This window comes from Chlamydotis macqueenii, chromosome 10 (genome assembly GCF_036417535.1).
Source record: "Chlamydotis macqueenii isolate bChlMac1 chromosome 10, bChlMac1.mat, whole genome shotgun sequence".
Classification (NCBI taxonomy): Eukaryota; Metazoa; Chordata; class Aves; order Otidiformes; family Otididae; genus Chlamydotis; species Chlamydotis macqueenii.
Window position 1 is genome coordinate 23228267 of NC_141565.1, and position 23086 is coordinate 23251352.

The 23086-nt window shown below is 37.2% G+C and overlaps 1 protein-coding gene across 13 annotated transcripts in view; it reads right to left on the bottom strand.

The window, feature by feature from the left end:
• NR2C2 (nuclear receptor subfamily 2 group C member 2) overlaps positions 1-23086 on the bottom strand; it is a 46293-nt gene that overhangs the window by 4833 nt on the left and 18374 nt on the right. For 9 of the 13 annotated variants that reach the window (XM_086755244.1, XM_086755250.1, XM_086755242.1 and 6 more), the window contains 12 exons: positions 21450-21650; positions 20142-20244; positions 19016-19195; positions 16872-17019; positions 14428-14521; positions 13903-14036; positions 12102-12279; positions 9529-9650; positions 8882-9021; positions 5880-6017; positions 4252-4357; positions 198-2089 (listed from right to left, as the gene is read on the bottom strand). In XM_086755244.1, coding sequence (XP_086611370.1) covers positions 1915-2089; positions 4252-4357; positions 5880-6017; positions 8882-9021; positions 9529-9650; positions 12102-12279; positions 13903-14036; positions 14428-14521; positions 16872-17019; positions 19016-19195; positions 20142-20244; positions 21450-21650 — 1719 coding nt within the window. In that variant the 3' untranslated portion in view covers positions 198-1914. Of the gene's footprint in view, positions 1-197; positions 2090-4251; positions 4358-5879; positions 6018-8881; positions 9022-9528; positions 9651-12101; positions 12280-13902; positions 14037-14427; positions 14522-16871; positions 17020-19015; positions 19196-20141; positions 20245-21449; positions 21651-23086 lie in introns of those variants that run through there. The other 4 variants (XM_086755245.1, XM_086755251.1, XM_086755254.1 and 1 more) reach the window with 4 other exon arrangements.

Consider the following 23086-nt stretch of genomic DNA (forward strand, 5'->3'; position numbering starts at 1 on the left):
CCCTGCAAGAAGCAGGGACATCCCTGACTAGATCAGGTTGCTCAGAGCCTCATCCAGCCTGGCCTTGAACGATTCCAGGGATGGGGCATCCACCACCTCTCTGGGCAACCTGTTCCAGTGCTCTACAACTCTCATTGTAAAAAATTTTTTTCTCATATCTAATCTAAACCTACCTCCTTCTAATTTAAACCCATTACCCCTTGTTTAAACAGAAGCTAAAATTAAATAGCCTTCTGTGTCACTATGAGCGCTACAAACATGAGTCTCCTAATGACAATCAATTATAGCAGGGTCAAGACTTTTTGTTACATCAGAAGCCTCATCTAGAGCTGCTTAAGGTCTTTTGGCAACAATTCAGACCCTTAAAAGACAAACGCTAACCTGGTTGGTGTTTCTAAATAAATGTCAATAACAGAAAAAAAAACCCAAAGTGCTGAAATTATAATTAGATTTTTGTCACATAAAAACACACAAGTAGAAAACGCCTCTACCAAACAAAAAAATTAAAATAATTGATGCATCTAATGAGCCAGGATCAGACGAAAGTATTAACTGCCATGACTTTTTAAAAATTTTGATTCTTTAAAAATATTTAATGTCAATAATAATAAATTATACTAAAATGAAAGCAACACTAGCAGCTAACGGCCAGTACTAGAAAACATGTTGATGGCTCATCACACTAGACAATTAAAAAGTAGTTAATTTTATAACTCCATGGTATGCCAGTCATTAACTGCAATTGTACATAACTGAAGGCAAACCCTAATGGTATTTCAGTTTCAAACTGAGTCATGGAAGGCTGAGAGCACTGCAAAACTGGTCAGTCAGGGAAGGGGAGGGATGGGGTGAGAAATAAAGTATGAGAGCTTTTTAATATACTCTTGCTGACAGACAGAGGTTCTATGCATTTCAGGTTTTAAATTGTACCCTTGGCTGGACAATAAGGGTGTTTAGAAGTACAGGGAGGAGTAAACTTGGAAATACAAAGAGCATATATACTCAAAAAGCATCACACAGCTCTACTTGACAGTGACTGTTCTTCCAGTTAATGACTGATTTTCCCCACAATCAAAAGGCTTCCTATTAGAATAACATCTGTCACAACTATGTTGGTCTGAAGAGAGACTTTAAGGAACCTGAATATTTAATCATCACTGTTGCAAGAAATACAATTTTTTATCCTAGTTCGGGTAACTCCTGTAGCATATAACAGTCACTATGACTGTATCATACTGTGAATTACAACTGCACTAATTTAACAGAGTATGGTTTCGTATAACGTGAATATCTAATTTAAGAATCCACATTAATATTTCATGCATAACATAAGAGGAAGTGACTTTTTGTAGAATAAATGATTGTCTCCTGTAGCATTCTACATTTTCACAGAAGTCACTAGCATGTCGACTAAGGACATAGGCAATTTTTTTCCTTTTCCATACTCATAAGCAGGATCTTGATGACATTGTCACTTTGACAAGAAGTGCTTAAAAAGTGCTATTATTATATCCTGGCATTTATTAGATATTAATTCCAAGGATATTTTTAAATATATACATACTGTTCTTTTTACTTTTAAAGTAATTTTCTTACTAATCTCTGATATTATAAAACTCTATTTTTAACCACTGATAGTTTCTAAATACAAAGCATGTGAAAAGTATGTTCAGTAATCTATAGCCTTTTAAATGAAAGGCATCAAAAATATTCCTTGTGGCAGAAAAGATCCTATAGCAGGTCTTTTAATAGCTGCTTAAATTTTGTCAGCGTCAGCAAACAGACAAGGAGAAATGTGACAGGAAACTGGTACAAGTTGGAAATATTTGTACATACCAAAATGCTATTCTTTCAGCTTCATAATTGTATGTTTTTATGAAAATTACTTCGATCCATCAAATTGTGTTGTTCCCACTATGCAGACGTGCCAGTTATTTGACCATTATATTCTGCTGTTTCCATTTTGAGAATGTAGGGGATTATGCTGTCAATGGGAACATTTCCAATAAGACCAGTAAAAAATAGTTCCTCAGTAATGCTAGAGCTCATCAGCCTAAGTGCCGGCAGGCGAACTAGAATCCGGGCTAGCCTGAAAAAGAAGTTCAGTGGATTATAAATACATGTAATACCAGTTTAAAATGCTCTGTGGCTAAAGAGCTAGATCTGCTTTTACTACTACCGTAACTCATGAATGGGAGTAGAGAGGCAATTAAAGCTAATTGAGCTACCAGGAAAATAATGGTTACCTTTCTATCCTGCAAGTGAAATGAAAAGCCACCATCCTGCTTTGTGGTTTTCCAATGAAAAAGGACATATTAACGACCTTTGTAGATACAATGTGCATGTACAAACACACAACCCTCCTGGTCTGCTTTTGAAATTCCCAGCTCTGGAAACATTTCATAGTTTAGGACAATGCTGAGACTAATAATATTCATACTGGCTAGTGAGAACATTTGCACAATTTTAAGAGTAAAATGTTCAATTAAAATTTACCATAAACAGCACACTCCTCAGTTGCCTACCAACTTAATGACAAACTAGATAGCAAGAACGGGACTGAATGGGATATGTATAAAAGGAAATAATCCTGTGGGTTTTTTAGGTACCAGGATGTTAATAGACATCCGATATGATGAAGTGATGATATTGAATTTCTGGACTTTCAACACAATTGAAATTTAGGACAGTGATGAAAGCATATCTGCAGTGTTTACATAGCAGATGTACATCACAAATGCCAGAAGAGATGCATTTCCTGAACCACAGCCAGATAACAGCAAACCTTAGGCCACACTGGACACAGGCCTCTGGAAAATGCTTGAATATCTTATGGAGAAAATATCTAAGGTCCATTCTGCTAACATATAGTATCTTGTAAACTTCAGGGGAAAACTGCAAAAACATTCAAGCTATGCTACTGGTTTTGTGAAAATTGTAGCACTTGTGCCTCTGTTTCAATTTGTGCCAGCATTCAGTTCCTCAGAAATAATCACATCTGTACTCTAAAATTATCTATGAGTGAGCAGGGGATACAAACAATATCAATTAAAGCGTAGGACATTGTTTGGGAAATGTAACTCTCCAGTTCTCTTCCTTGAGCCACTATTAAGAGAAGTAAGTATATGGAACAAATTCTGTATTTTTTTTTAATAGCAGATAACCAGCTGTCATGCATCAAACCAGAATAACCGAATTCTACACAGAAGAAGAATGTGGGATTTGAGGATATTTCTGAAGTACAGAATCCCAACTTCGCTGCACCTGACTGGGAATTCTGATGCCCTTTCTGTTGCCCCACACAATGTTAACTCTGTAAGATCAGTGCAGAAACCAGTTTTTCAGATGGGAGAAGCTCTCTCTTTGACAGGCTTTTCAGGGGGTGGGGTGGTTTTTTTTTGTTTGTTTGTTTGTTTTTTAAAGTTACACTATCTTCAGATCTTGCTTAAGTGGATTGCATGCTTCTTTACATGAGGATACCTTTCACAGTAAAATATAATTTGTTCTAGGATACATTACTAGACAGAAGTTAGAATTTCCCTCATAGTGCAGAAAATAATTGTGTTGATGAAATTTAAAATAGTTTAGACAGAGATTATTAGAAAATAGGATAATTATTTCTAGCAAGTAAGAAACAGGAACAGGTGAGAGGTGAAAAAATAAGTTAGATACTTTCAAAGAGAAGCCCTTGTAAATTAAAAAAAAAAAAAACCAAAGGAGAAGAAGTACGATGTGAAAATTTCTTATAAGCAGAAGCTTAACTGTTGGTTACTGTTCCCCACATGTAATCCTTATTGTTCAAAGGACTGACAGTTTAAATACTTTTCTGCATACGTAACTTGACAGACCTTAAAGGATGATCATAATCTTTTATTATCTCAAAGCCTCTTTGACAACTAATGTGAAAAAGGAGGCAGTTCAAATTAAAGAAGTTTGAGGCAGTTGAAGCAGTTATTCTTGAGACTTCTAATAAAGTAAGTCTGTTTCCTTCTCTAAACATGGCAATGAGACTCTTGAAAAAAACATAGTACTCAAGTTTAATTAACATGGAGGAAACTAGACAGCTATTCTTCCTTCTACCTATCTTTAAATAAACTTGCTTGCTTTTATGAACAAGGTTCTAGTTCTATCTCATCAACAGTCAAAAAAGAACAGATATCAAAAAGGAAATTTTTACATCAATGATGTTATTTTGTACTTTTGCCAGCTACGGCCCACAACATTACTTTGGGTACTATAGACAATAAATACCTATAAGTATCTTCTGGATAGGTTTTTTGTACATAGTCCTGCAATTCCATCTGTGCCTTCTCCTGGAATTTTTCTATTTGGGTTGAACTGGTCAGACCAGGGTGATCTAAAGAAACAAAACATTTCTGTATGTCGATTGTTTCCCTATACATTGTGAAATATATGTAGTTATAAGATTGTTGCATTTTATTTCATTTAAATATTTCTCTTGTATTGTGATGTTTAACATGTTAGTTGTATAAAGGAAACCACTCAATTGAACATTTGCTTTCTGCCTTCAGAATTAGCTTGGTCACTTTTCTCTCTATAACTGTGTGTATCCACAAGAATGTGAAAAAAGATTAAGCCTGTAGGTATGCACCTGTTTTATGTTTCTAACCTTGCTTTTTCGAATGTTTTTGCCTCTGTGATTTTTTACTAACTATGCTGACTGAGCAGTATCTAGGGTTGTTTTCTTGACAGATCAATTTCTTGACCTTCCCAAGTCAGTCTTATGTTTTAATTCCAGCTGGCTGAGCTCCTCAAAGACAGTCACACGATCAGAAAAAAAAACCCAGAACATACCACATATCTGACTATTTCTAAGTACCTTCAGTGTTGTGCTCCAACTGCTCTTCCCTTGAAACGGGACAGAGCTAGCTTGAGTTTGGAGAGTTTCTTGCTCCTCCAACTTGAATAAAAACCCTAATAAATCTAACCCTAATAGTGAAATCTGCAAACAAAAATCAAAAGCAAATTTCAAGACATCAATATCTTCTAATTAAAATAAGTGTTATTACAAAGAGAAAATTAATATCAATTAAAAAAAAAAAACAAAACCCCAGACCTCTGATAACAAGATAGTCCTTTTCTTTGCATCTTGGTAAACACTTTTGAATTAAAGTAAATAATTTACATTTCTGAGCAAGAGTTTCCCTTTCATTCAGCCTGTCAGCAGTTTTAAATGACCCGTGTCCTAGGAAAATTTATCCACCTTCGCTGAAGAGACTGTCACTTCCCATTTCTTTAATGTCCTTACCTGATCATTCCAGAAAATCTCAAGTGTCTTCCTTGAGTAAATGCTCATATCTCATAAACGCTGTTGATCATGCTTTAGTTGTCTGCTGTCATATTTTGGTAACAAATGGAAGACAGCCTGTTTACATTTAGTATTGGAGATTTTGTGGAAGTTCCATGTAAAACACAGTGGTATGTCTGCTCATATTTCAGTGATCTCTCCTATGAGTGTATTAAAAATATTAAAACTGAGGCCAATTTCTTTTTGTCATTGTGAGAATATATTTCCTCTAATCCTTCCTGCCTTTTATTTCAATAATATTGCTAGTAAACATCCCAGATAACTTATTACTCAGAGATTCTGAGCTGAAGATAATTGAGAGTCTCGTCTTCTAAGGTGGGTGTACAGGAAATGTACACCTGATGTGTTGGAACTGCAAATAACACAGATATGTTGCTTCAAAGTTATTTTAAAAACATATCTTGTTTGTGATAAATCATTATGGAACAATCATTTTATCTGCAGCTTAACAGATCAGTCTTATCTCAAGACTCATTAAAAAAAAAAAAAGCTAAAACATTAACATATGAATACTTATTATTTAAAAATATATGGTTACTGAATTCCTTACCAGGGCTAAAGAGGACTATAGCTTTAAGGTATGCATATTCATATCCATCAATATCAAGCTTGGCCATGCTGTTACAGAACTCCTGAAGTTTCCAGATGTGTTCCATGACTTGCTTTATTCTGTCTCCAGAAAGTTTATCTACAAAAAGATATTGCTTACTAATTCATGTGAACAGATATATTAACCAGTATCCTTCTATAAAACAAATGAAGTGATATTCTGAAGTCTTTTGTGTCATTTGCTTTCTTAAAACTGCAACACATAAGGATGACCTGAACGATTATGGAAGTGAAGATTTAGAAAGCCGAGTCAAACACAGGACTAGCAAACAGAATATTAACTGTTTTCCATAACTTTGCCAGTACAGCATAATTGGCCACACCAATCTTATTCCAGTGCTGTACACTTCTGAGTACAGAGTCTCAAATTGTGGTGAATTATTCTACAAATGGCTAGACTGATTCTAGAAACAAACAGAAGCACAATCCTACTTTTAGATTCAAACTGTACTGAGTTAGCTTTTCCAGAAGTGAATGCAACAGCAGTAATGACAGTAGTACTTTTTCCTCTTTTAGAAAGTGCTTTTAGAAGTGAATTTTTCATCTAATGTGGTAAATAGTCTTTTTTTTTTCCTTCCAATGGGGTAAATTCACTCAAATACATGTACATAAATTTTTCCATCATTTGAAACATCACGATCCTTATGTTGGCTTCATATTCTTTCTGAAATTGTTGATTTAAAAAAAAAAAAAAATTGTATTATTTGTGGATAAGTTACAATTGAGTGGTATTAGCTGCTCAGCTAGCTTGGGAGGGGGCGATTTCTACTTTGGTAAATATACCTTCTCTCTGACTGCATATCTGCAGACTAGTCAAAGAATGAAAACCTTAGAGACGACATTAAGACAAATCTTTGAATATATAATTACTATTATCAAACTTAATTATTAACTTAATTATTAAACTTATTATCAGATATAAGTCAATTCACAAGGGATAAAACTTTCGCTTGAGAAACACATTCGTGTTTATTCCGATCATAATCTCTAATGCTAATGTTTCATATCATTATAACTTAAATATTTTACCTTTGTCTGTACAGCTAATAGTGTATAGGACTGCTTAGACCTGTGTGCCTTAAACTGGACCTTTGATGTAATTTATTATTATTTTACATATTTTCTGAAATGGCAATAAAAAGATTGAACAGAAGAAACACTTTTTGCAGAATATCTTGAAATAAGAGTGAAAGCATAACCTAAATTTCTAAAATACATGAATTGTGATACGAGTTTTTAGTTACTCAGGATGGATCAAGACAGACATGATGCCATGTTTTTATTTCTATATTAAGTGGGAAACGATGGTGCAGAAATACTCAGGAAAAGTGAACTTGAATTTCAGTTTCCAAATAGCCTCACTACTGAGATGCTTCCTACATAAAGTTCTGAAATGTCTTCACTTTGAATTTTAAAATTATAATACACAATACAGTACAATAACTTTGCAGAATAGATAAATAAAATAAATCATCAACAAATCACAATAAAACAAATAATTCTCTTTTCTTGGCCAGTCTCAGGTAACATGGTATGACTGGAAGTACAGGTTGTAGAACAAATTTATTTTTTTCTTTTTTGAGACATGGGATCAGAAGTGGAGCCAGCTTAAGGCTGTAATACCCACCACTTACTCCTCCACAAACTCATTGCCTGGGGTGCAGATGGAATAGGCAGGCCTGTCTATTCTGACAGAGATATAATTAAAAGCCCAACTCTGTGCAGAACATACAATGTGCACGTTTCCCTGCTGGTCTTTTAAACTCTCACCTCTCTCTGTGTAGCAAAGGAGTATCAGTTTGTTGCATTTTGAGGGCTCTCCAGGCTGTCTTAAATTACAAAACCTCCCCCCAAAACAAACAAAAACCAAACGCCACACCCCTATATTCATTATGAAAGCACAGTATCCATTTAAGAATCAAACTTCTGTCTAATTTACTTTACCATAATGAAGCTAATAAAGTAGATTAAACCAAATGTACTTTACTAGCACTGAAGGATACTAAACATTTTTTTCAGATTACTTTTGTACATTTTATAGTTCTAGAATCAAGTTTTACTCTCCTCAATAAAAGCCTATTTTCCAATTTTTACTGTGTGCACAATGATAGCACCACAAAAATCACCAAATTGGTACCAAATAGTGTTGTAACTACTTTTAACTCACATTTAAATTTAAGCTAGCTTTCATGTAAATTGCAGTGTCTGCAGAGTTTAAAGCTGCTAGTATTGATTTTTTTCTTCCTATTAAGAATGGAATATTATTCTCACGCTAACCAAACATATTGATTAGGAGCATCCTGAAAGAAAAGAATGAAAAAAAGCAACCATAACAGATTATCATCCATTCTAGATATAGTCATCATTATCAACAGGTGAACACTGAATTCAAAAATAAAATTACTTATATCTTAAGAGTGTCAAGAAAACAGTTTTTTTAAAGCTTTGGAGGGTACTTCAAAATACAATAATCATTACTGCATTATAGCAGTATCCAAAACTATTATACTTGCAAGAATACTCTTGTTGTGATACTTGGCAGGGTCTATAGTTTTACCCTTAAAAGGAGAGAAGGAAAGTTCTGGAAGGAAAAAATTCTAGTGCGGTTTGGAAGAAGACATCATTATTCTAAGAGGGGGGGGGGAAAAAAAATTGAGATGGGAGGAAAGCTCTGTAAGCACACTCAACTTTAGGATGTACTTTCCTTCTCTATACTGCCAGTCAGATGTAGAAGACAGGAGAATATGTCCTCCAGCCTTATCCCCACTTCTATCCTACAGAGATCACTGTGAGGTCAGTGCAAGAGAAGGCTTCACCTTCCCCTGGATTCTAGGGAACAATTCTGCCACCGATTAGCAAACACCTTGTGAGAAATGTTATACAAATGTCCCTGCAGTGTTGACAGGACTGAAACCATATAAGTATCACACACTGAAAACATACCTTCCTGTATGCTGTTCTGGAGATGGTTAACAATAGCTGCTAGGATAGTAGACAGACTCATCACCTGTGCACACTGTGCCAGGCCTAAGGTAAACAGCTCATTCCAGCAGGCACGCACAAGGCTTGTATTACAGTCCTGCCTATAAACAATAGAAAAATCAAACAATGTAGGTAGTTTTCTTATCAGGTTGGTATTATTCTATGTGCAATTATGTTAATTACTGCAATTAATAATAAGGATTAATATATTGCAAACCACTTTACTAAAAGGCCTATATTAGCACATGACAAGCATTTCAAAATGTAAAAAGAAGTGACAGGGCGACCACAGGAAACCACTTCAGGTTATCTGTAAAAGGGTGCTCAACAATTCTTTACTAAGATATATTTGTACAAATTAAATGCTTGCTTTTGATTCGGCTTTAGCTTCTGTAGTCACAGTAACATCAGGTATTGTAGTTATCCCCTCCTCTGCAGTCTTCTGTTTTATTCTTCAAAAAGGAGAATATTGCATAGTCTTCACACATTTTGAAGAACTCATTAAAAGTTAAACAATATCATCATATATCAAACACTCATCAACACTGTTCAGATGAGTGTTTAAATTCATTAGAAAGTAAACCGTTTAACAGAATATATCCATTTACCCAAGAGCTTGAAATGCAGGTATGGACCTAGCCCAGTGCATAGAGAGGAACAGCAGTCGTGATGCTGACTCACAGATGTAGTGCACATTAAGGTACTCTGGCATTGGACTGGGCATTGTCAGCTGCAAAAAATAAAAGTATGGTACAATATTTACAGTTCAGACATACAACAATTTGTTAAAGCCTATTGCCATATTGTTGCTGCTAACTGAGTTTAGAATATAGGTTCTCAGCTAAGTCCCCTGTACAGCCCTTACCAAGGCCTTCGCAAGACTGGTCAAAGCTAATCAGTAGATGAATAGATAGACAATAGTTGATAAATTAACCTCTACAGGTGGGCTTATGGTGCTAATGAATAGGAAATCAATCAATTGATCCACACTTGAGTAAGTGTATTTTGAATTTTACAGACCATAGGCCTTCAAAGAGAAAGATCATGAGACGTGGTGACCTAAGACCAAGTTCTTTGAAGCAAAGCAGGAGCAAGACAGAAGAAGAAGTTATGCCAAGGATGTGAATTCTGTGGACCTTAAGACTGATGAGTTCTAAGAACTGTAAAGGCCAGGTGGAAACTTCTGCAAACGATTAAACCTTATGGAATCATATAGAAATAGTATATAAGTGTTCTGGTTTTGTTTAGTGAGGGGGGGCCTAAGGTGGCAGCTTCTGTAGGAAACTGCTAGAACTGCCCAACTCAGCCCGGCCTGGCTGCAAGAAGTGGAGAGGAGAGGAGAAGTGAATAAGATGTAAAAAGGATCCTGAGAGGCGTCTGCCAGCCTGTTGCGAGGAACGGCTGCAGACGCCAAGGTCAGTGAAAAAGGAGGGGGAGCAGTAATGCGGCTCCCGGCCAAGATTCCCCTGCAGCCTGTGATGATGGCCATGGTGGAGCAGGTTGTCCCCCTGCAGCCCATGGAGGTCCATGGAGGAGCAGAGATCCCCCTGCAGCCCGTGGAGGACCCCACGCCGGAGCAGGTGGAGGCCTGAAGGAGGCTGTGGCCTGTGGAGGGACCGCTGGGACAGCTGTTCTGGAGGGACTGCACCCTGTGGAAGAGATGACCCATGCCAGAGCAGTTTCACGAAGGACTGTGGCCCGTGGGAGGGACCCCCACGATGGAGCAGGGGAGGAATGTGAGGAGTTCTTCCCCCGATGATGACACAGCAGCGTAAAACAACGCGTGATGAACTGACTGCGACTCCCATTCCCTTTTTTCGCCCCCTGTGCCGCTCGGGAAGGGAGGTAGTAGAGATAATGTTAAGCCCGGGAAGAGGGAGGGGTGGGGGGAAGTTATCTTGTTCCCTGTCTCATTCTCCTGCTAGTTTTAGAAATAAATGAATACTTTTCCCCAAGTCGAGTCTGTTTTGCCCGTAATGGTAACTTCAAGGATTTCTCCCTGTCCTTATCTCAAACCTCGAGCCGTTTTTCCTTATATTATCTCTCCCTGTTCTCTCGGAGGGTGGGGGGAGTGAGAGAGAGAGACTGCGTAGTCTGGTCCCGATCGGGGCTGAACTACGACAATAAGAAAATCATGTATGCAGCGGATTTTGTCACTCACTGCGGTGGTGGCCCAACTCTGAGTTGTTATGATTAAAGAGCATACCTAGCGTTACCCTGCGTGTGAAATTTCCTTTTACACAATTCTTATTATTGATGACATAGCCAGCGAAAACATTTAAACTACTCTCACAGTCTGTCATAAGCAACTGTGTAACAAGAAATTGTCAAAGAAAAACTGTACTAAATAACTCATTACTACTGGCAAGGAATGCAAAATGGGAATAGGAGACAAGAAATGATGGGGGAGAGAGCTTAAATGTTTCCTTTTAATAATTAAATCTGTACATTTCATTGCTCTGTGGAATGTTGGCTAGCATCACAGAGATATAAAAAAATCTTTTAAAACTTTTTTAAAAGAAGCAAAATAAAATCTAAATATGGGAAAGTCATTTAATAGAAATCTACAATCACAAAAACACCATCAATGGGAATAGGCAGGTTATGATAAAAGTTTGACTACATTAAGTATTACTTATTTCAGTAATGATCTTTGTATTTCTTGAAACAATGCAATCTCGTTACAGCAAGATGAACAGCCTTACTGTTTCTGGCACACTATTTATCAATATGTATTTGTATTCAACTGAAGCTAAAGCCTCTCTAAAATGCAAGACCTTTTTCAGTGGTCTAACCACAAGCATCTGAGGCAGCACTGCAACCTCTCTTTATATGAAAGAGCTTTTTAGATGAAAGTTTTACACTACCTAGAATTATAAGTGAATTAAGCAAGATATCATACTATACGAATGATATGGAAAGTGATTATCAACAGTACTGGAGAATAAAATAAATTTTAAAGCATCCATAAGTCTATGAGAAGATCTTACAAAACAGCACCAATACCCTTTAGATACAACATGCAAGAGTGAAAACTGTTTTAGAAGCTGTGTAACACTAGATGTTATCCTAGATTATATTGCCAAAATTGAATATAAAAATAAGGAAAACAAAGTAAGCTAATTTTGGGTTATGTCTTAAGCGTTAGTTTGTTTAGTAAGACATTTAAAGAAGCATATACCTTAAACGTGACATGTGTATCTGTAAGTAGGGGTCCTTCCACTTCAATAATTGGTGTTGACTGATCTCTACTGATTACATGAATATTCCCTCCTCCTGTAGGATCCATCCCGTCTGACAAGTTATGAGCTGCTGTACCATCTGTAGTATTAAGTGCTTTAGCCAAAGTATCAAATGCCCTGAAAAAAAAAAAAGTAATAAGCAATGCAAGAGTGCTTCCTTACACCTTCAAAAAAAAAAATTAAATCAGAGTGGCAGTCAAATTAAATGTTATAAAGCATTTCCACTCAAGAGGTAAGATACACAGGAAATGTTTAAGCTAAGACACAAGGTCAGACTTTTCATTACAACCTGGCCCCTCTGTGCTGTTTGGACATTAATAAAAGGAACAGATCTCCTTACACATCGCTGGTAAAATATCTCCCCTGCAAGGGGGGAACTTTTTACTACTGTAAATCCTGCTGTAATAGTTTTATGCTAGTGTTTGTACTAGCAAAGGGGTCTCTTGCGCTGACCATTCACTATCCCCTTCTCACCCTGGAATGTTTAACAGATTATGTGAGGATTATAGATGAGGTGTGCTCTGGAGAATACCCTGGAGTCCCTGTCCTTCATGTCCACTTTCTTAGAACAGTGGAGAATAGCATGCTTCTCTTCTAGACAACATGCCTGAATTTCCTTTCCCTTAAGATGAGAGATGGCCAGATACTCCTGTGGTCTCACAGTACAGACAGAGCCTAGGAACTTTTTAACAGTAATACAAGAGACTGGTTCCCAGACTCCTTCACCCTCAGGCTGTAGCTGGGCCACTGTTGAAATAAAGCAGTGTAAATTCCCTTCTGAGGAGAACAGAGCTTAGATTTAAATAAGAATGCAGTGCTCCAATATCACATCAGTAGACAGTATTATGGTATAGCGCTGTTTTGCCAGTATGTTTGTCAAGATATTTTGGCAGGGGGGACAACTGAAATTTTTTTTTTTCTGCTTTAGAATACGAGGCTGACATAAGTCAAAGTTGCAGTGTCAAGTATTTTTAAATAACAGTTCATTCATAAGAGTGAAGAGTTTAAATAAAAGACTTAAGAGCCTGAAGTTAAGCTCCTCTTAAAAATCTTCTACTTGAGAAACAACAGACAGTTTTGAGGCCAAGTATTTTTCTTATTTCACTATACTGCCAATTTATGTTGTCCTTCAAGCCACACTCCCTCGCAAAAAAAATCCAAACAAAAACCCCACCAAAAACTCCAACTGTAAAAATCTCAAGCTCTGTTGGAAATATTAAGATTCTATGTTCCTTTTCCCCATTTTTCTCATTAATAAAGAAAAAAAAAAGACTTCAAATTCTTTCTAACATTAAAAAAAAAGTTTATTAATCTTATTTTAACTACATTTTCTCTACATTACCAGTGGGTATTATAGCAGCACAATCTCAAAAAGAAATCTGCAGTAATACAGACCCCTAAAAAACAGGCCTAAGAGCATGAGCATTGAACAGGAAAAGCTTCCATATAACAAGTCTATCAAATAAAACAGTACTCAAGTGTTGTTATTCTCAGAGTCTCCCAAGGTCACAAACTAGTCATTTATTATTTTTCTGATTGTGAAATTTGGTCTAGCTTCAGAACACTACATTTATAACACAGGCAAACCTGGATTTTTAAAGAATTAATGTTGCGTTCCAAAGTAGGGGGCAATCTCTACTGTATTTGGTGTCACAATGCCAAATTACTTCAATAACTGAGTATAAGTATACCCCACTCAGAACAGAAATTGCTAAATAAGATGCAAAAATAAATGCATACCGTGTAATCTCACTTGCAGATTGCTCTTCTTGTTGAACTTCAGAAGTATCTCCATTATTTAGTGAGTCACTGAGATTAGCAAGAGATGTTACAACATTTGCTAGTGTTCCTAAAGCACCCTGGCTTGTTTCAGCCTAAAAAGGAAGAACCCTATTAGATGACCAAAACTATAGGTGACATACTATACATAAATTTTTCCCATTTTTAATCTTTGTGTTCTTTTTTCCTTCCCTTACATACCTTTTCCTTCCTCCTGAAAACCTTATAAGAAGAAAATGGCTCTCAATGATCTTTAAATCCTACTGTAATCATCAATCCCAGCCCCGGCCGACCTTTTTCAGAAATATGCTCGTGAAAATAAATCATGTTCCTATTGATCAGCTTATTACCTCCATTCATACAGACCTTCAGACTTACCCAAATCTCATCTTGTCAAGAGCAAGAATTATTTGTGTCTATGTACATAGCTAAAATTATCTGAACAAACAAATATATATGTTCAGGACTTAAATGAAAGAATAATACCTTGGAGTCAGCAGCTAGGAGGACTGTACCATCATCCCGGATCAAAGGCTGCTGAATATTCACAAGCATTCCCGGATCAAGAAGACCTGCTGACCTGTTCAAAAGTGTAAGGCATCTGACAGTCAATAACATTTTACATTAGTCAAAAGAATGTGTAACAACTTATGTCAGAATCATGGAGTCATAGAATGGTTAGAGTTGGAAGGGACCTTCAAAGGCCATCCAATCAAACCCCCTTGCAAGGAGCAGGGACATCTCCAACCAGATCAGGTTGCTCAGAGCCTCATCCAGCCTGGCCTTGAACGTTTCCAGGGATGGGGCCTCCACCATCTCTCTGGGCAACCTGTTCCAGTGTTCTACAACCCTCAGTGTAAAAAATTCTTTCCTAATATCCAATCTAAATCTACCTCCCTCTATCTTAAAACCATTACCCCTCATCCTATCACAAGAGGACCTGCTGAACAGCTTCTCCCCATCTTTCCTGTAGCCCCCTTGAGGTACTGGAAGGCTGCTATAAGGTCTCCCCAGAGCCTCCTCTTCTCCAGGCTGAACAGCCCCAGCTCTCTCAGCCGGGCCTCATAGGAAAGGTGCTCCAGCCCTCTGATCATCTTCGTGGCCTCCTCTGGACCTTCTCCAACAGGTCCATGTCCTTCTTATGCTGGGGGCTCCAGAACTGGACACAGCACTCCAGGTGAGGTCTCACCAGAACGGAGCAGAGGGGCAGAATCACCTCCCTCGACCTGCTGGCCACGCTCCTCTTGATGCAGCCCAGGATGCGGTTGGCCTTCTGGGCCGCAAGGACACATTGCCGGCTCATGTTGAGCTTCTCATCCACCAGCACTCCCAAGTCCTTCTCCTCAGGGCTGCTCTCAATCCATTCCCCGAATAAAAGGGATTATCAATTTTTAAATTAACAATTTAATGAAACTCAAGAGTTTATTCATCAGGACTTAGGTCTTTCTGAAACAGTTTCCAAAAATCAGCCTGAAAGACAGAAAGACTGAAATATGTTTTCCCTTCCCATGCAAAAGCAATGACAACTTCTCAAATAGATATTCTCTCATTTGCTGTTTATGCTGGTTTATTCTGTCTCAAAGAAAGCTGTCTTCTTTTAATAGCTCTAGAGTTATGCATTAGACTTTGGAGAAAGGCATAACTGCATTTCAAGCTAGACACCAGACAGCACTGAGGACAAAAGTTATGTCAAGAAAATATATTTTACATTCCAAAATACAGCCATAAACAGTTGTGTAATCAAGGTCTGCATAAAATCTCTGCTGCTTTTACTTCTTTACTACTTTACTTTTTGATCAAATATCCTTTCCTTTTGCTGTATCTAATTTAGGGAGATAGTGGAAAGCCTTTGCAGTCAGCAAGGATAAGTTTATTTGTCACTTACATAACACTCCAAGCCTGCAGAAGCCAATACAAATGCATGCACAACAGGTTCAGGCCACAGGGAATTTATAGTTTAAGGGGTCTGAGACTAACAACTAACATTGTGAACTATCACAGGCAGCAAATCATCATGTGTTATGCAAATCTGAATCCTACATAAATAGTAAGAGTCACACTTAATGACTATAATATTGTTTACAGGACTATAAGGAATCTGTAGCACAAGGAAATCTCAAAGAAGCAAATGTGGCTGTAAGTAGTACTTTTGAACAATCTGACCTGCAAACAAGAACACTGAAAAACAATTCTCCAAGAAATTTGCAGCCCAGTCTTCCCAACTGCAGTCATTTGTTCAATAAATATATATATTAAAAATTATACATATATATATATAACCTGAATACTGAGATCTAATATCTTTAGGTGGTTATTATCCATTCATAAACTCAATGGACCTACAGTTTTAAAAATGGGATATCTGACCTAGAGGTTTTTATTCTACTCAGAAAAAGAGAAATTTTGCCTCTATTTATTATGATACGCATTTCCACACCTACTGCCTATGGAGACAACTGAGAGCATGGGAACAGTCATCTCAGAATATCTTCCATATAGTAAAAGGAAGCTGCTGTTGTTTTGCTGTTGTTGAAACCAGTCTCTTGGGATCTGAATCAGCTGTCACCACAGCCTCTTTTACCACTGTCTTTAAGAAAATGAAGACAAAGTCTGCTATTTGCAGATTTGATTTCAGAGAAGTGCTACCCTGAATGCATCGCAGCGTAAGTCTACATGGTTTTGCTTGAATATCACATATTTGCCCGACCTGTGCTTTGACCTGGCTGGATAAGAGCCATCTCTGAACTAAAAACTACCCAGCTGTACTCAGACATAAAACTTGCATAAGAAGCAGAACAATCTAGGTTGGTCTTGGCAATTGGAGCTCTTTTCTGTCCAATTCTTTAGGTGGGTGGGGGAAGTACAGGTGTGTCTGCAAAGTCATATGTACAAATAATCTTAAACAAGACCTGTTAAATTGAGGTACTCACCGCGTCCCATCTTTATCTGCCACAAATGTTGGAGTTGCTATTAGAGGGCTTCGTAGATCTTTTCTGATATAGATTTTTTCAGTGGAAGCTGCACAGTTGGTTGGTTTTTCACGCTGCACATCAAAAGGCTTTCTTTCACTTTGAACCGCTACATAAAAGATAGAAACATGCAGATTTGAAAGGAAATAATTCAACTGAAAAATAGAAGAAGAAAGTAGAATTCTCCCAGTAGGATTTCTGTTTGCACACTTATGTCGGTGTATCAGCTCAATGCAAAACTGGAAATTTAATATGAAGACTGAAGAAACACAGGCTCCAATTTTACTATACCTGTGACTATGAACACTTTTAACTAAGAAAGTCACAGATTGATAATTTGCTTTAAGTTTTGCTGACCTTGAGTCAAAGCTTGCTATTTCACTGGCATTCAATAACATGGAACATTCTGCAAAATGTGTTTTCAAATTGTTTCTTGGTTTCATTTTTAACAGCTAAAGCTATACCTAAATGTTAGATGCAGTCATACTCTGGATGACTCAAAACAACGCAAACCCAGAAAAAGTCAAGACAGGCAAGTTATCTGACAGATGCAAGTTAATTCCCTGGGAGATGAGTCTCTACATGATATGCAATTCACTCACATCCATTCCTTCCACCCAGTTAGGGAACAGTGTTCCAAAACTAACCTTTTCAGAATTTAAAATATTTCTACTTGATAACTGAAAGAAAATAAGCTCAGTCTCCAGTGTGCCAAACAAGTATCATAAAACTTGTAATAAAAATGGTAAGACACAGTAACTTTGTAATTTTAAAGGAAGTGAAAAGTGTATCTTTATAATATTAAGGTATTATTAAAAAGATTACAGAAAGTTATCTGGAATCTAAGTCACTAAAGTTTACAGACTCCTCTATAGCTGGGCATAACATTCAACTGCATCGATTTTTCACCTGAAAATGAGGATAATAAAATGAATAAAAGACTGAGTATAATACAAATAATTTTTCAAAGTGTTGTACTAATATTAATTCTCACGTACTTTAAAAATGTAAGGCATAATACAAATGGAGACAGTATTTCTGTGCTATTCAATGTACCACTTAATCCTACAGCAGTTACTGCTCTAGAAGATTAACGTTATTAACAAGCAAACAAAGATATTAAGGTGTCCTCTCTAGCCCTTTTGAATGTAACAGCAGAATGTATGGGTATGTCTCTCTCCATCCTCATAACCAGCAAGAGTTATTTAGTTCCTGATTTTATTTTTGCTGATATTGTTACTGACAGTAAAATTTAGGGGCTTAAAAGTATATATATCCATTTTGTTGCCTTGGTAGACACATAGATATTAATTAGAAACCTGACACAATGCCCAATAAAGTCAGTAAGCACGTATCCTTATCATAGTGGGGTAAGAAAGGTTTAGCTTCTGGAAATGCAGCAATTTCTCTGGAAATGCAGCAATTTCTCTTTACAAATGTCTCTGCCTTTAGTCAGCACAGTGTGTGCAAAGCACAACAATCATCATTACAGGTCTGGCTTCACGAAGCGCCGGACTGAAGAAGCAGAAGTGATATAAATTTGAAACAAAATAGATTGAAAGAGGTGTTTGGATACTAGCACTGGAATTGTACGAAGCACTGCATACAAACATGAAAGTATATTGTTTAAAATATGACAGTTTATACAATACCTCATAATATAATGCTCACAAATGACCAAATAAATATAAAAATTAAACAAGGAACTAAAAAAAAAAGGACATAAATTACTTTCTATCACTGGAAGAAAACGCAGCAAAAAAAAACCAGAAGGAAAACAGATTCTGAACATGGAACATTAGACTCAGATTTATGTCCGTCTATGTTAAAATATTTTGTATTATAAACACAGACTGTGTTTGTAACATGCACTCTAACTGGGCTCCTCAAAGACTACAGTAGTTTGAGACACAGTTCAAAACAGATCAGTACTGCACCTCAGATATAGAATAGTGATGAAAGAAAGGTATGGTAGGTGCTTTGGATGCTGAAAGTTGTTTCCTTCAAGCAACATACACCAAAATGGAGAGAACACACTAAAAAGTGGCAGTCCATATATTTATTATTTGATATGCACAGGATCACATTGGGTACTTAACACTCACATTCCATTTTCATGCCCATCTCTAGACATTTCTTTAGCCTACAAAACTGGCAGCGATTCCGATGGTGTTTATTGATGATACAGTCCTGGTTGCTACGACAACTGTAGGTCAAATTCTTCCTCACGCTCCTTTTAAAGAAACCTTTGCATCCCTCACAACTGACAGCACCATAATGACGACCTAGGAAACACATATATTGTCATCAGATGGAGACTACTTATGTTTTAGCATAAAAATATTTCTCTTAAGCTAGTAAAACATTGTAAAAGTCACCCTTTAAATTTATTTTGTATTGTAACCATAATTTTGGAACATGAAAGCATTGCTAAAGTCTAACATGATGTTTCTTGTTTACATATTGCCAGGGTTTTTTGGTGAGGAAGCGGAGAGAAGAGTGGAAGGCTAAGCTTATTTCTGAATGAGAGGCCGGTGAAGTGGAAGTTCCCATTCTGGACAAGTACACATGCAATTCTATCTGCTGTTACAGAATATAGGATACATTGAAAGAACATACAGGCTAAGAGTTCAAGTAATTTCAGAATAAGTAATTTTACAATAAAATTTGTCTTCTCCGAGGCATGAAAGCACAGTCCACTTCCTTGGCTAATGTAGAAATTTTACCTCATAGACTCCTTGTTACTGCATGGATCTGAAACACTGAGGATTCACTTGATCTCCACTTGCTTTTTTCTGTGATAGCAGAAGACCAAAATCTACCAGGAAGTCTTATGTTTGTTAGAGAGCACTAAGAAGCATTTTCCTGGAGCAGGCAGACTTTTCTAGTTGACGTGTTTACTGTGTGGTTGCCTACAGCTGTGGGGAACCAGACTAAAGGCTTCAAATAGTCTCTTTCAGTTACCAGGAGCTATTCAGTCATTATGTTGTCTTTCAGCATGTTGATTTATCATACACTCCAGTTGAAGTACAAACAAATATTCTTCCAAGTAGAGTTTAACTATTCTGTGTGTATAGATACAAAGTTTAATGTTATCTTTTTCCATTTTAGACTCAATTGCTTTTGCCATCAGCATGGCTAAAATCAGTTAAAATACATGAAACTTCCTCCCTTCATCCCAGTCATCCTTCCAATCACGTTTCTTGAATACTGCTTTCTGTGCTTCCTTACCTGATGCTTTATCGCCACAGACTACGCAATATTCTACTACCTGGGGCCTCTGAACATCTGCTTTTCCCAGCAAACGTTCCACAGAAGCAGAGTCTGTCACTATCTAAAATAAAATTCCAGAACAAAAAGAGATAATTAGCCAATATTTCTTCTGACATGAAAGTAAGGAACTTTGCTTACAGAACAAGACTTGTGTATCAACTGGGAAGAGGTGGCTGAATTGGAGAGTAAGCATGACGTGGTATGAAATTAAGTAGTATAAAATGCAAGTTAATGATAGATGTTACCATCAACAGAGAGACTGTTGAAACAATCATAGCAAAACAAATTCCAAATAAAACTCCTAGCTTTGTTCAGTATAAATAAGTTTTCTCACTTGTGCAGTCGACAGTATTCATCCCTGCTTGCAATTACTCTCAAACAGCTCCTATATTTTAGCCAAAGACGGTTGTATTTCAGATGCTGTTCCCATCAATCTCTTCCATTCTATGATTCTATGATTCTCTAGCTATTAGGGGTATAAGGTTGAGAGGGGATAGTCTGAAGCTGAGATCCATTAAAGAAACAGTTTAGCTTCCAAAGGCCTTGGATTCCAAAACTTCTGTTCAGAATAATATCAGATAATCCATTTAGCATAGTAAAATAGATTTTAAAAGATTGCTAATACATATTTTCAAATATTTATGGAAGAATGATATTTCTGCCTGTAAAATATTCTCTATTGCAATGGTAGCAAAAGGGACCGGGTGCCTTTTTTATTAAAAAAAAAAAAAAAAAAAAAAAAAGCAGCTAGGAAGAAATCTCAAATTTCACTAAAGATAGATTATTGTTTATATAACTTGTTTTGTAAAGCTCCCATTGGTCTGGATTATGCTCAAGACCCATCAACAACTACTAACAGAGGACAGCTTCTGCTCCAAAGTTATTTTATTGCAACGTCTTGATAATGCATTGTGAACATAAGTTTGTTCAGGTGAGTTGTATTTCTGTATGTCTGTGAATCTTGAACAGACCATCTGAAATCCTGGCACTTTGCACAAGCACTATCTTAAGTATTTGCTTATGTCTTTGGAATTTTAATGAGAACGCACAAAAGGGGTGATGAGTGCAACGGAATGCATGAGAAACGTGAAGACAGGAGAATTTATGATTGAATAATGAAGCCTGCAATTAGTATGAACTAATCCATGTCATTAGATCTTCAGAAAACTACTGCAATTTGTCCTAAAGCAATTCTAGACTTAAATAATCTAAAAATCAAAAACTGAAAACCAAAAGTCTATGGTCTATCTCAGTTACTATATTTACCTGAATTCTGCCAGGCACAATGTTGTCCGTGGTGGTAAAGATAAGCTGCTTGGCATTAGATGTCTCAGGTGCTGCCAGTATCACCTTTCCTGCACCAGTTCCATCTGGACTGGCTAAAATAAACTGTTGTTTTGGAGACACAGCTGAGTCCACTGCTGTCACTATTTGGATTTTTTGACCTGTTTGCTGATCTGTCACAATCTGTAAAACACATTGAAGAATTTTATGAGCCAGAGTAAACTTCACGTTTTAAAACCTTTCATTCTGTCTCAGAATTCTATGATACTCTGATTATTGTCCTTCTTATTTATTATTTTGCTATTTGTACATTTATTACACACGTGCAAATTTATTGCAGCTACCTACATAAGTGCAGAACAATAAAATAAAACCAAATATATACATATATAATGTATATGCATCTACATACCTACTGCATAGACAGAAAATACTAGACAGAGTTGTGAAAAGTCTGATGTTGTTAATAATGAAGAGATATGAGAAGATCTTGTAATCACATTTAACTCTTCAAAAGGAGTTAGATGTAGTATATCCCAGACAGAGTAAGAACAAAATGTAACGTTAAGGACTGCAGCTGATGAATGGCAGGTATATATGCAGGGTATGCTCTGCCTAGTGATTCAGTATCACAGAAATTTCATAGAATATTGAGTTGGAAGGGACCTGTAAGGACCACTGAGTCCAACTCCCTGCTCCTCGCAGGAACACTAAACGATATGAGTAAGAGCATCGTCTGGACGCCCCCTGAACTCTGACAGGCTTGGTGCTGTGACCACTTCCCTAGGGAGCCTGTTCCAGTAACCGACCACCCTCTCCATGAAGAATCTTTTCCTAATGTTCAACTTGAACTTCCCCCACTACAGCTTCATTCCATTTCCTCGTGTTCTATCACTTGTCACTAGAGAGGGGAGATCAGCACCTGCCCCTCCACTGTCCCCCTCGAGGAAGTTATAGACTGCAATGACGTCACCCCTCAGCCATCTCTTCTCCAAGCCGAACAAACCAAGTGACCTCTGCTGCTCCTTGTAACTTTTGACCTTGAGACCCTTCACCATTAGACACACTCTAATAGTCTGGTGTCCTTTGTATATTGAGGCACTCAAAACGGCACACACCGCTTGAAGTGGGGCCACACCAGTGTAGTGTAGGGTGAGACAATCTGCTCCCTCAACCAGCTCACCATGCTGTCCTTCATGCACCCCAGGACACAGCTGGCCCTTTTCGCTGCCAGGGCACACTGTTGACTCTTATTCAACCCCTAGATCTGTTTCCGCAGGGCTGCTCTTCAGCCTATTGTCCCCCTATTTGTACACATAACCAGGAGCACCCCATCCCAGGTGCAAAATCCAGCACTTGCTCATGTTAAGTTTCATATGATTGGCAACTACCCAGCTCACTAGTCTATCTAGGCCTCCTTACCCTCGAGGGAGTCCACAGCTCCTCCTTACAGTATCATCAGCAAACTTACTTACGGTACATTCCACTCCTACCTCTGGATCAGTTATAAAAACATTAAATTAAAAATCACTCCATTTGACAAAAAAAAGTGGTATATTCTTGAGACTTGTATTAATTTTGTATATACTCGACTACGAAAGCAATTTTGATAGAATTAA